The sequence below is a fragment of the Nerophis ophidion genome, linkage group LG20 (assembly GCF_033978795.1).
Source record: "Nerophis ophidion isolate RoL-2023_Sa linkage group LG20, RoL_Noph_v1.0, whole genome shotgun sequence".
In the NCBI taxonomy this organism is placed as follows: domain Eukaryota; kingdom Metazoa; phylum Chordata; class Actinopteri; order Syngnathiformes; family Syngnathidae; genus Nerophis; species Nerophis ophidion.
The window spans coordinates 20,520,695-20,534,435 of NC_084630.1; the positions used below are offsets into that span (position 1 = coordinate 20,520,695).

Genomic DNA, 13,741 nt, shown 5'->3' on the forward strand with positions numbered 1-13,741 from the left:
AAAAACAATGAAGCCACACAGTTTCAGTCCAGTGTATACTAGAGTCATAAAGTAAACAATAACATAGTCCTCTTTTAGTGCAAGACTGCCTGGTATACTGTATAACAGGAAATTATAAACTGGGTTTAATCTGCCCTGCTCTAATGTATTTGTGTGAGTAACAAAAATGTACTGCAAGCTGGTGGTGAGTGCTTGAAGTGGCCTAGCAGTCAGCCAGAGCTTCTGAAATGCTGCGTTGAGACAGGGCACCTCCGCTCACTGCAAGCTGCTTTCGGTGTTTGCTTTTCATCCATCTTCCGCTTGTATTCATCATGTATCTCCTTATGATTCTTGAAGAGGTGGGAGATCAAATTGCTCGTATTAAAGGAAGACGTCTTGGTTCCTCCTCGCATAACCAACTTTTTGCAGTCTTTGCAAATTGCCAGTTTTTTATCCGTCAGACACACTTTAAAATAATCCCAAACCATAGACATGGTGTTGTTAGTCAGTGACCAAGCGAGCTGGCTTGGTAGCCACGGCTACAGCACGGGCAACAACACACTCTTGTTGTTGTTATGCTACGCTCGCGGCGGTTTGATGAGGTCATCAAGCGTCGCCGGTAAACCTCTCATGCTGCAGTCGTCAACTCCTGTGTTGTGTGTGGGAGAGGGGAGAGGGGAGGGGCTACTGACTGGAGACACAACTGCTTTGTACTGCTCCCTACGTCCGTGTTTTACCGGATAGTGCCGTTTTAAAAAGGCATTCATTTTACTTTTTGAAACCAATACCGATAAATTCCGATTTTAGATTTTAAAGCATCTATCGGCCGATAATATTGGCCGACCGATATTATCGGACATCTCTAATTGTGATCCTTCCTTCATCAAATTTTATTTCTTAATATTCATAATATGTTTCAATCATATCGTTATGGTATTATTTTAGTTATGTTTCATATGTAAATTGCCTTTTCTAGGTCTTAATGTTCTTCCTCTCAGGTACTCAAACAGTTATTTCTAGCAAATCGACATCTAAACTAATGATTAAAGTCATTTTATACACTAGTGGTCAGAAGTTGACATACATTCGTCATTTCTATCTTGTGTAGGGTGGAATGGTTCTAGAACTTGTCTTCAATCAGTACAAAAATTAGATACGGTTTGCTTTGGATTTTTTCCAATATACTTATGGCCAAAATCTCACACAAATATATTCCACTAATACTCTGTTAAAAGTCCCTTAGCAAGTTTCGCACTTTTTTGCAGCTATCAACACGCGTCTGTCATAATTCCGTAAAAGGAAATGTTCTCATTCATTCCCAGGTCTTTAAATTCTCAGGGCTTTGAAACAATGCAACTGGACTGTCTCTCATCAAGGCTTGCTTTATCAGTTCATCCTCACAGACTTAGAACAGATCTAGTCAGGTTCGACCACTCGTCTTTTGGCAGAATTGGAATATTTGGAGGTAGTTCTCCGTCATGTACCGGTAACAACCACAGATAGGATGCTACCATCACCATGATGAACAGTAGTCTGAAATCCTCGCATTCTTCTTACTGAGGACAAATAGTATTGGACAATCTTTGTCTCGTGTCAACATTAATTCAAACTTTCCGGCCATCACATAGTTCAGCCAACTGTCTGTCTGTGAACAGTGGAAAAGTTGTTCCGACAGTTTCCACTTTCTGGCAGGCTTGAGTATTGATGGTTCCTGGTTTGTTCTTTGCCATCCTACCTAGTATTGGTCTTTTCCAGACTTATGACACACTGCTGACACATTGACTGACATTTGTTTGAACTGGGGGACACGGCAGTTATTCACAAATATATATTCCAACCTGTGTCAATCAACAATTGTCCTCTGATCTCCCGTTCAAGGGATTCCCGAGTATTGATCAATCAATGAGGACTGCCAGACTAAGTATCTAATCTTGCCAAAGACATGACCATTTTTAGTCAATGACAACCGCTAATGAGACAGAGACAAGGCTCAGTCTTGTGAAGTCAAAAACATTCCAAAACTTGTATCGCCACTTATTCAAGTGGTTAAGTGTACTGTATACAGTTTTAAAGCATTCAGAAATGTGCACCAGTTTCTAGTTTTTCAGAGTCATTGAAGATGTAGGTTGTATTGTTAGTCCATCCTGGTGAAAAATGTTGCAAAAAGTAATTTAGGGTTTCTAATTTAAGACATAGACGGTCATATTGTACGTAGAAACAAGCTACCGTCTCCCTCAATCTGCAACGTACAAACCCCGTTTCTATATGAGTTGGGAAATTGTGTTAGATGTAAATATAAACAGAATACAATGATTTGCAAATCCTTTTCAACCCATATTCAGTTGAATATGCTACAAAGACAACATATTTGATGTTCAAACTCCATCCATCCATCCCTCATCTTCCGCTTATCTTTAGGCAGCAGCCTAAACAGGGAAGCCCAGACTTCCCTCTCCCCAGCCACTTCGTCCAGCTCTTCCCGGGGGATCCCGAGGCGTTCCCAGGCCAGCCGGGAGACATAGTCTTCCCAACGTGTCCTGGGTCTTCCCCGTGGCCTCCTACCGGTTGGACGTGCCCTAAACACCTCCCTAGGGGAAGCGTTCGAGTGGCATCATGACCTGATGCCCGAGCCACCTCATCTGGCTCCTCTCGATGTGGAGGAGCAGCGGCTTTACTTTGAGCTCCTCTTGGATGGCAGAGCTTCTCACCTTATCTCTAAGGGATAGCTCTGCCACCCGGCAGGGGGAACTCATTTGGGCCGCTTGCACCCGTGATCTTATCCTTTCGGTCATAACCCAAAGCTCATGACCATAGGTGAGGATGGGAAGATAGATCGACCGGTAAATTGAGAGCTTTGCCTTCCGGCTCAGCTCCTTCTTCACCACAACGGATCGGTACGTCCCCATTACTGGACTCCGCCAAGGCTGTCCTGCGTCACTGATTCTGTTCATAACTTTTATGGACAGAATTTCTAGGCGCAGTCAAGGCGTTGAGGGGTTCCGGTTTGATGGCTGCAGGATTAGGTCTCTGCTTTTTGCAGATGATGTGGTCCTGATGGCTTCATCTGACCGGGATCTTCAGCTCTCGCTGGATCTGTTCGCAGCCGAGTGTGAAGCGACCGGAATGAGAATCAGCACCTCCAGCTCCGAGTTCATGGTTCTCGCCCGGAAAAGGGTGGAGTGCCATCTCTGGGTTGGGGAGGAGACCCTGCCCCAAGTGAAGGAGTTCAAGTACCTAGGAGTCTTGTTCACGAGTGGGGGAAGAGTGGATCGTGAGATCAACAGGCGGTGCGGCGTCTTCAGAGGTTTTTTTCTGCAAATAATCATTAACTTTAGAATTTGATGCCAGCAACACGTGACAATGGAGTTGGGAAAGTGGCAATAATTACTGATAAAGTTGAAGAATGCTCATCAAACACTTATTTGGATCATCCCACAGGTGTGCAGGCTAATTGAGAACAGGTGGGTGCCATGATTGGGTATAAAAACAGCTTCCCAAAAAAATGCTCAGTCTTTCACAAGAAAGGATGGGGCGAGGTACACCCCTTTGTCCACAACTGCGTGAGCAAATAGTCAAACAGTTTAAGAACAACGTTTCTCAAAGTGCAATTGCAAGAAATTTAGGGATTTCAACATCTACGGTCCATAATATCATCAAAAGGTTCAGAGAATCTGGAGAAATCACTCCACGTAAACGGCATGGCCGGAAACCAACATTGAATGACCGTGACCTTCGATCCCTCAGACGTCACTGTATCAAAAACCACCATCAATCTCTAAAGGATTACACCACATGGGCTCAGGAACACTTCAGAAATCCACTGTCACTAAATACAGTTGGTCGCTACATCTGTAAGTGCAAGTTAAAGCTCTACTAAGCAAAGCCAAAGCCATTTATCAACAACATCCAGAAACGCCGCCGGTTTCTCTGGGCCCGGGATTATCTAAGATGGACTGATGCAAAGTGGAAAAGTGTTCTGTGGTCTGACGAGTCCACATTTCAAACGTTTTTTGGAAATATTCGACATTGTGTCATCCGGACCAAAGGGGAAGCGAACCATCCAGACTGTTATTGACGCAAAGTTCAAAAGCCAGCATCTGTGATGGTATGGGGGTGCATTAGTGCCCAAGACATGGGTAACTTACACATCTGTAAAGGCACCATTAATGCTGAAAGGTACATACAGGTTTTGGAAAAACATATGCTGCCATCTAAGCACCGTCTTTTTCATGGACGCCCCTGCTTATTTCAGTAAGACCATGCCAAGCCACATTCAGCACGTGTTACAACAGTGTGGCTTTGTAAAAAAAAGAGTGCGGATACTTTCCTGGCCCGCCTGCAGTCCAGACCTGTCTCCCATGGAAAATGTGTGGCGCATTATGAAGTGTAAAATACGACAGCGGAGACCCCGGACTGTTGAACAACTGAAGCTCTACATAAAACAAGAATGGGAAAGAATTCTACTTTCAAAGCTTCAACAATTAGTTTCCTCAGTTCCCAAACGTTTATTGAGTGTTGTTAAAAGAAAAGGTGATGTAACACAGGGGTGAACATGCCCTTTCCCAACTACATTGGCACGTATTGCAGCCATGAAATTGTAAGTTAATTATTATTTGCAAAAATAAAAATAAAGTTTATGAGTTTGAACATCAAATATCTTGTCTTTGTAAAATATTCAACTGAATATGGGTTGAAAATGATTTGCAAATCATTGTATTCTGTTTATATTTACATCTAACACAATTTCACAACTCATATGGAAACGGGGTTTGTACAAATTCTCCCTTGTTGTCTTAAGACTTTTATTGTGAAGACATTCAGCTATTAGATTTCTCCCCGTTGACTTTTTTCTCACCATTTCTCAGAAAGCCTTCGAGCCCTAAATCTGACGATTCTTTAACAGTGAGTCTAACCCGCGACACCGAGGTTTATAACGAAGCCCCAGGTATTTTCTCTTTACTGTTTTCTTGTGTTCCACTGCCTGTCTTCATCGCTCACTATTACAACCGTACGTCCTCTCATAGCATGATGTGTGTGGCAGCCATCTTCCCTCCATCATCCACGTCCTAATATGCATGCTGGAGTCATGTTGTACGCTGACAAACGTTTACATGTTGTGTTTTGTCCCCGACCGTTGGCTTTGACGGTGTGTCCCCAAAGTCTGTATGTCCAATATCGGCATTCTGGGGATGGTCCGCTCCCAGTCACAATCGGTAATGGCCAAATGTACTCGATCGGAAGACGGGAAAAAAATAGTTTATAAACGCTTTAATCTGATCGAAAAGGGCAAATGTAACATTGCGTGACATTCCATAGACGGAAGCAGCCATAGGTCATCATAAACAAAAGTCGGAATTAATTGGTCTTTGTTTTTAAAGGGGAACTGCACTTTTTGTTGCAATTTTGACTATAGTTGACATGACGACAGATTTTTTTAATCCATCCATCCACCTTCTTCCACTTATCCGAGGTCGGGTCGCGGTGGCAACAGCCTAAGCAGGGAAACCCAGACTTCCCTCTCCCCAGCCACTTCGTCCAGCTCTTCCCAGGGCAGCCGGGAGACATAGTCTTCCCAACGTGTCCTGGGTCTTCCCTGTGGCCTCCTACCGGTCAGGCGTTCGGGTGGCATCCTGACCAGATGCCCGAACCACGTCATCTGGATCCTCTCCATGTGGAGGAGCAGCGACTTTACTTTGAGCTCACCCCCGGATTACAGAACTTCTCACCCTATCTCTAAGGGAGAGCCCTTCCACCCGGCAGAGGTAACTCATTTCGACCCGTGATCTTGTCCTTTCGGTCATAACCCAAAGCTCATGACCATAAGTGAGGATTGGAACGTAGATCGACCGGTAAATTGAGAGCTTTGCCTTCCGGCTCAGCTCCTTCTTCACCACAACGGATCGATACAGCGTCCGCATTACTGAAGACGCCGCACCGATCCGCCTGTTCATCTCACGATCCACTCTTCCCTCACTCGTGAAGAAGACTCTGAGGTACTTGAACTCCTCCACTTTGGGCAAGGTCTCCTTTCCAAACCAGAGATGGCACTCCACCCTTTTCCGGGCAAGAACCATGGACTCGGACTTGAAGGCGCTAATTCTCATCCTAGTCGCTTCACGCTCGGCTGCGAACCGATCCAGTGAGAGCTGAAGATCCTGGCCAGATGAAGCCATCAGGACCACATCATCTGCAAAAAGCAGAGACCTAATCCTGCAGCCACCAAACCGGATCCCCTCAACGCCCTGAGTGCGCCTAGAAATTATGTCCATAAAAGTCATGAACAGAATCGGTGACATTTTTTTTTAATGCATTCTGAATATATATACTTAGCATTCTGAATATATATACTTACATCTTTTATATAAAAGATGTAAGTATATATGTAATGTAGTAACCAACACATTTATAGTAAAACTTTATATTTACGTATTTTAATTTTAAGAAGGAGAACCGGAGGGTGTGTTCCAACTATCGTGGGATCACACTCCTAAGCCTTCCCGGTAAGGTCTATTCATGTGTTCTGGAGAGGAGGCTACGCCGGATAGTCGAACATCGGATTCAGGAGGAACAGTGTGTGGTTTTTGTCCTGGTCGTGGAACTGTTGACCATCTCTATACTCTGGGCAGGGTTCTTGAGTGTGCATGGGAGTTTGCCCAACCAGTCTACATGTGATTTGTGGACTTGGAGAAGGCCTTCGACCGTGTACCTCAGGAAATCCTGTGGGGAGTGCTCAGAGACTATGGGGTATCGGAATGTCTGATTGTAGCGGTCCGTTCCCTGTGTGATCAGTGTCAGAGCTTGGTCCGCATTGCCGGCAGTAAGTCGGGCACGTTTCCAGTGAGGGTTGGACTCTGCCAAGGCTGCCCTTTGTCACCCATTCTGTTCATGACTTTTATGGACAGAATGTCTAGGTGCAGTCAGGGCGTTGAGGGGATCCGGTTTGGTGGCTGCAGGATTAGGTCTCTGCTTTTTGCAGATGATGTGGTCCTGATGGCTTCATCTGGCCAAGATCTTCAGCTGTCACTGGATCGGTAAAGCGACTGGAATGAGAATCAGCACCTCCAAGTCCAAGTCCATGGTTCTTGCTTGGAAAAGGGTAGAGTGCCATCTCCAAGTTGGGGAGGAGATTTTGCCCCAAGTGGAGAAGTTCAATTACCTAGGAGTCTTGTTCACGAGTGGGGGAAGAGTGGATCGTGAGATCGACAGGCGGATCGGTGCGGCGTCTTCAGTAATGCGGACGCTGTATCGATCCGTTGTGGTGAAGAAGGAGCTGAGCCGGAAGCCGAAGCTCTCAATTCACTGGTCGATCTACGTTCCCATCCTCACCTATGGTCATGAGCTTTGGGTTATGACGGAAAGGACAAGATCACGGGTACAAGCAGCCCAAATGAGTTTTCTCCGCCAGATGGCGGGGCTCTCCCTTAGAACTAGGGTAAGAAGCTCTGTCATCCGGGAGGAGCGCAAAGTAAAGCCGCTGCTCTTCCACATCGAGAGGAGCCAAATGAGGTGGTTCGAGTATCTGGTCAGGATGCCACCCGAACACATCCGACCGGCAGAAGGCCACAAGGAAGACCCAGGACACGTTGGGAAGACTATGTCTCCTGGCTGGCCTGAGAACGCATCGGGATTCCCCAGGAGGAGCCGGACCAAGTGGCTGGCGAGAGGGAAGTCTGAGCTTCCCTGCTTAGGCTGCTTCCCCCGCGACCTGACCTCGGATAAGCGGAAGAAGATGGATGGATGGATGGACGTATTTTAATTATTTTAAGCATACACAGCGCGTATGCTTTTCTTCATCACAGATTATTACTCACTGCAGACTTCAAGAGAGCCAACAAACATAATAAAACATCACTTACTGTACAATGTCTGCTGTTATTATAATGCCAACTGCTTAGATATACAGCTGAAAAATAGGTAAAAAATGTCTAATAATCTTCACAAAGAAAAGGGGCGAGGGGCACGAGGTGACCATGCACCTTTTCGTGTCGTTTTTTGCCATTTTCGGGTCCTAAATGCCTGCCACAGTGTACCAACTTGTCGGAATACCTACTCAGACGACTTCTGTCTAGGTGAGATGCATGATTTATGATCTGGAATAAACATACGGGGAGCAAGGAAGCGAGGAAACAGCAGACCACTTGATGTAAATATAGAGACACCAATATAAATAGTTTGTCTGTGTTAGTGCTTGTAATAACATCTCTAATACTTGGTCCATAGTCAAGTCACAAAATGTAAATAGTCTATTTTTGGTGCTTTTTGTAACGTTTATAATGATTGTGAACGATACGCAACATTTTTTTTTACAAATTGCAGTTCACCTTTAGGGGAAAAAAATAACACAAAAGTCTTTTTTTAATTGCATTTTCGTAAATAGTCGTAAATAAAAGTTTGCTTACAATGGGAGTCATGACGCCATGGTGTCTATTTTGACCATAAAAGCCACAAAAAAAACATTAAAAAAAAAAAGCGGCAACAATACTTCATTTACATTTTGTAACTTGAATATTAACCAAGTATTAACTAACGTTTAGGACCTGCATTTAGCAAGGTGACTTCCTTATGCTGATGTATTGACATCATTAACTGGTGAGCTGGTGAAATTTCATCCTAGACTATAAATCCTGCCTCTCACCTTAAACAGTGAAGTTATGTTCATTTAAACTGAGAAATTGGCGCACGTTGGCTGCCAATTTAGAATAATTTTTCATCCAAATGAGAGTAAATAAAAATCCTAACATCCCAGTAAGAGCAGACATTGTGCAGTGTGAGGTTTTATTCTCTTTGTTGGCTCTCATGAAGTCTGCAGTGAGTAAAAACCAGTGATGACGTTAAAGGAAAAAGCAAACGTGATGTTTTTTTTTTTTTAAATGAATGCGCCGTGTATGCTGAAAATTTGCAAAATACATAAATATTACATATATTGTACATAAACATGTATTTTTACAGCGTGTAAATAAAACTTCTTTTTTTTCTGTTTGCCATTTGGGATTATTGGACCCTAATTAGAATAAAAACTAAAAATCCTCTTATTATATGATGTACTTAGTCCATAAGTACACAAACGTGTACTTCATGTGTAGTGACATGCTAATTTTAAATTTTTACACTTTTTTTTTTCCAAATTCCATTGTATGTTATACAATGGAATATATAAGTGTCCACATAAGTGGCCATAAGACCCCAATTCAGTAATGTACACCATTTTGGAAATAATAGCTAAAAAGTTTTAATGGAGGTGTTTGGATGTGGTTTTAAGAGCCTATGGGAGCCAGAACGGAGCGGCTCTCATAGGCTCCAATTTTGCTCGCATTTAATAAAGAGTTAGAATGCATTAAAAAAATAAAAAATATGTTCTTGTTTTACGTAGGATTGTGAATAAGAGGTAAAATTCCCCCCAAAATGTGTTGTTCCACTTTAAAACTCATATTCAAACTATTCTGTAAAGTTGAAGTATATTATGGCAATTTTTATTTGAAATTTTTTGAGAGCTGCTTCTGGGTCTGTTGACGATTGGAGAATAATATTAAAACAATGTGGTTTTGAAGTTGGAAAAAAAATAATAAGCTGCAATGCACAACTTCTGTCATGGGAGCAATTCAATGTATTTGGTGCAGTTTTGTTTTAAAGGTGGTGTCTATAGTCGTCCAAATACTTGCATATGCATGGATTACCGTACTAGAAAATTGAGAAGTAGGTATCGGTATCAGCAGCAATACAAAAGTGAAAAAAAATAAAAATAAACCCTCCTAATTGGAAATTATACTTGAGAAAAATACATAGCAAGGCATTAAAAAACAAACTGAAAAATGTAGTTAGTTAGACAATATGTTCATTTGATAAAAGCAGTCAATGATCTAAACTGAGCTGGTCTTAGGTGTGAATGTTTAATAAGTATACATTAAATATAATCTTTAATAAACAAATGTTTGTATAAAGGAAAAAAATGATCCAGTCCCATGGTGACAGCATTAAAATCTTGGAAATGTCCAAAATGATCCATATCAATAAATTTACTTTGAACAATTACATTAATTACGATTAAATCTTTTAATCGTTCGAAATGTCATATTTATTTACACATATAATTGTACAGGTTGTCCATAAAGTCTTTATTTTCACAGTAGAGAAAATATGACTAAATGAATCATGTTATGTATTTTTAAAATTTTTTTATTCATCTGCTTTACATTTTAACAAATTAATTTGTTTAAATGTAAAGAGACTTTATGAACATATAGTACAGGTCAAAGGTGTGGATCCACCTCATTTCAATGTGTTTTCTTTATTTTCATGACTATTTACATTGTAGATTGTCACTGAAGGCATCAGAACTGTGGGGTTCGGGTCTGTGGGACCCGTTTTCAATTTTCATTTTTTTGAAAAAAATGTATATTTATACAAGTAACACATTTTTCAAACCGAGACTCATTGACTTTGGTTCATTTTCAGTGAAAAACATATATCAGAATACATATTTAATGATTACACACCATACACCCCTCCCTTACACATTTCTATTACATATAAGATGCCCAGGTCCACTGGACCCGGTGCTAATAGAAGTGTGGAAATTTGATGTTCTGTGTAACACACACACACACACACACACACACACACACACACACACACACACACACACACACACACACACACACACACACACACACACACACACACACACAGAGAGAGCAGGCCTGGACAGGAGATGTACAGAGTGTAGGTACACAGAACATCAGAGTGTCAAATGTGCGAGAAAATGAGAGCAGACAGTGTTGACAAACAATGTTGCAACCTGGTGTGGGAACTGCAGGTGCAGAAACACAACGTTCATAATGTTGTTACTTAGCTGAAAACATGTTTTATATTCTGGTTTCTTCAAAATAGCCACCCTTTGCTGTTGATTACTGCTTTCCACACTCTTGGTGTGTTTATGTACAGTGGGGCAAAAAAGTATTTGTGCAAGTTCTCCCACTTAAAATGATGACAGAGGTCTGTAATTTTCATTATATGTACACTTCAACTGTGAGGGACAGAATGTGGAAAAAAAAATCCAGGAATTCACATTGAAGGAATTTTAAAGAATTTATTTGTAAATTATGGTGGAAAATAATTATTTGGTCAACCATTCAAAGCTCTCACTGATAGGAGGTTTTGTCTCAAAATCTCACGATACATGGCCCCATTCATTCTTTCCTTAACATGGATCAATCGTCCTGTCCCCTTAGCAGAAAAACAGCTCCAAAGCATGATGTTTCCACCCCCCTGCTTCACAGTAGGTGTGGTGTTCTTGGGATGCAACTCAGTATTCTTCTTCCTCCAAACACGACCAGTTGAGTTTATACCAAAATGGATACATGGATGATACAGCAGAGGATTGGGAAAATGTCATGTGGTCAGATGAAACCAAAATAGAACTTTTTGGTATAAACTCAACTCGTTTTGATGCCTTAAGTGACAATCTACAATGTAAATAGTCATGAAAACAAAGAAAACACATTGAATAAGGAGAAAGTGTGTCCAATTTTTTGGCCTGTAATATATATATATATATATATATATATATATATATATATATATACATATATATATATATTTCAGGGACACACACCTGCAACGAGCCACCAGACAGCAGGCAGGTGTTCCTGCAAGCGGCTAGAAATGATTGATCCATCCAAAGTGTGGCTTAGAGCGTCCATTATGATCTTGTTCCAGGCGGAGTGCCGCGCTATGACGGCATGGAGGGGAGGGCGACCAACGGGACACGAGCTAGCGCCGTGTCGCTGCCCACTGACATCAGCGACAGGAGCAGCTTCAGTTTCCCAGCCACAGTGTAGAATCACGCTGCTTTGCCAGGGACGGGATTCACTCTTAGGAGAATTCAGTGTGTGACAAAACACCAGAGAAGGAAAGCAAACGAAAATAACTCGCCTCCTGCTGCTCCCTCTCCCCTCCCCCTGCAATCTCCACGGCCTTTTGTTTGTCCTGCCCTCCTCTGCGTCAATGTGTGTGTGTGTGTGTGTGTGTCCGCACCGCCATGTTTGTGCATCATTGTTGGATTTGCACACCGCTCTAGGAAATGTGTGTATATATTTTGGTTGATTCTTTGACTCGCTCAAATCATTTTAGAATAAAACAAAAGTTTGTTCTGTTTAGAAGTGTGTCGTTATCAATTATTTTGCTACAGTGACTGCATCTGACAAGGGTGTGTGCGTGTGTGGGGGCGGGGGGGGGCACTTTGATACATGCTATATATACTAAACCCCAAAACCACTGACGTTTGCATGTTGTGTAAATGGTAAATAAAAACTGAATACAATGATTTACAAATCCTTTTCATAGCTCGGTTGGTAGAGCGGTCGTGCCAGCAACTTGAGGGTTGCAGGTTCGATTCCCGCTTCCGCCATCCGAGTCACTGCCGTTGTGTCCTTGGGCAAGACACTTTACCCACCTGCTCCCAGTGCCACCCACACTGGTTTAAATGTAACTCAGATATTGGGTTTCACTATGTAAAGCGCTTTGAGTCACTAGAGAAAAGCGCTATATAAATATGTTTCACTTCACTTGTTTCAATTATATTCAATTGAATAGAGTGTAAGGACGAGATATTTAACGTTCAAACGGGAAAACTTTGGTATTTTTTGCAAATATTAGCTCGTTTGGAGTTTGATGCCGGCAACATGCTTCAAAAAAGTTGGCACAAGTGGCAAAAAAGTTGAGGAATGCTCATCAAACGCTTATTTAGAACAGGGTAATTGGGAACAGGTGGATGCCAGGATTGGGTTTAAAAGCAGCTTCCGTGAAATCAATCAATCAATGTTTATTTATATAGCCCCAAATCACAAATGTCTCAAAGGACTGCACAAATCATTACGACTACAACATCCTCGGAAGAACCCACAAAAGGGCAAGGAAAACTCACACCCAGTGGGCAGGGAGAATTCACATCCAGTGGGACGCCAGTGATAATGCTGACTATGAGAAAACTTGGAGAGGACCTCAGATGTGGGCAACCCCCCCCCCCCCCCCCCCCCCCACTAGGGGACCGAAAGCAATGGATGTCAAGCGGGTCTAACATGATACTGTGAAAGTTCAATCCATAGTGGCTCCAACACAGCCGCGAGAGTTCAGTTCAAGCGGATCCAAGACAGCAGCGAGAGTCCCGTCCACAGGAAACCATCTCAAGCGGAGGCGGATCAGCAGCGTAGAGATGTCCCCAACCGATACAGGCGAGCGGTCCATCCTGGGTCCCGACGAGCGGTCCATCCTGGGTCTCGACTCTGGACAGCCAGTACTTCATCCATGGTCATCGGACCGGACCCCCTCCACAAGGGAGGGGGGGACATAGGAGAAAGAAAAGAAGCGGCAGATCAACTGGTCTAAAAAGGAGGTCTATTTAAAGGTTAGAGTATACAGATGAGTTTTAAGGTGAGACTTAAATGCTTCTACTGAGGTAGCATCTCGAACTGTTACCGGGAGGGCATTCCAGAGTACTGGAGCCCGAACGGAAAACGCTCTATAGCCCGCAGACTTTTTTTGGGCTCTAGGAATCACTAATAAGCCGGAGTCTTTTGAATGCAGATTTCTTGCCGGGACATACGGTACAATACAATCGGCAAGATAGGCTGGAGCTAGACCGTGTAGTATTTTATACGTAAGTAGTAAAACCTTAAAGTCACATCTTAAGTGCACAGGAAGCCAGTGCAGGTGAGCCAGTACAGGCGTAATGTGATCAAACTTTCTTGTTCTTGTCAAAAGTCTA

General features: G+C 42.7%; 1 protein-coding gene across 9 annotated transcripts in view; it reads left to right on the forward strand.

Moving 5' to 3' along the window:
- pecam1b (platelet and endothelial cell adhesion molecule 1b) overlaps window positions 1-13,741 on the forward strand; it is a 117,315-nt gene that overhangs the window by 75,298 nt on the left and 28,276 nt on the right. For 2 of the 9 annotated variants that reach the window (XM_061880682.1, XM_061880678.1), the window contains one exon: window positions 4,845-4,924. The exons of 3 other annotated variants lie outside the window; for them this stretch is intronic. In XM_061880682.1, the coding sequence (XP_061736666.1) occupies window positions 4,845-4,924 (80 nt within the window). Of the gene's footprint in view, window positions 1-4,844; window positions 4,925-11,694; window positions 12,138-13,741 lie in introns of those variants that run through there. 4 more of the 9 variants (XM_061880684.1, XM_061880683.1, XM_061880680.1 and 1 more) reach the window with 3 other exon arrangements.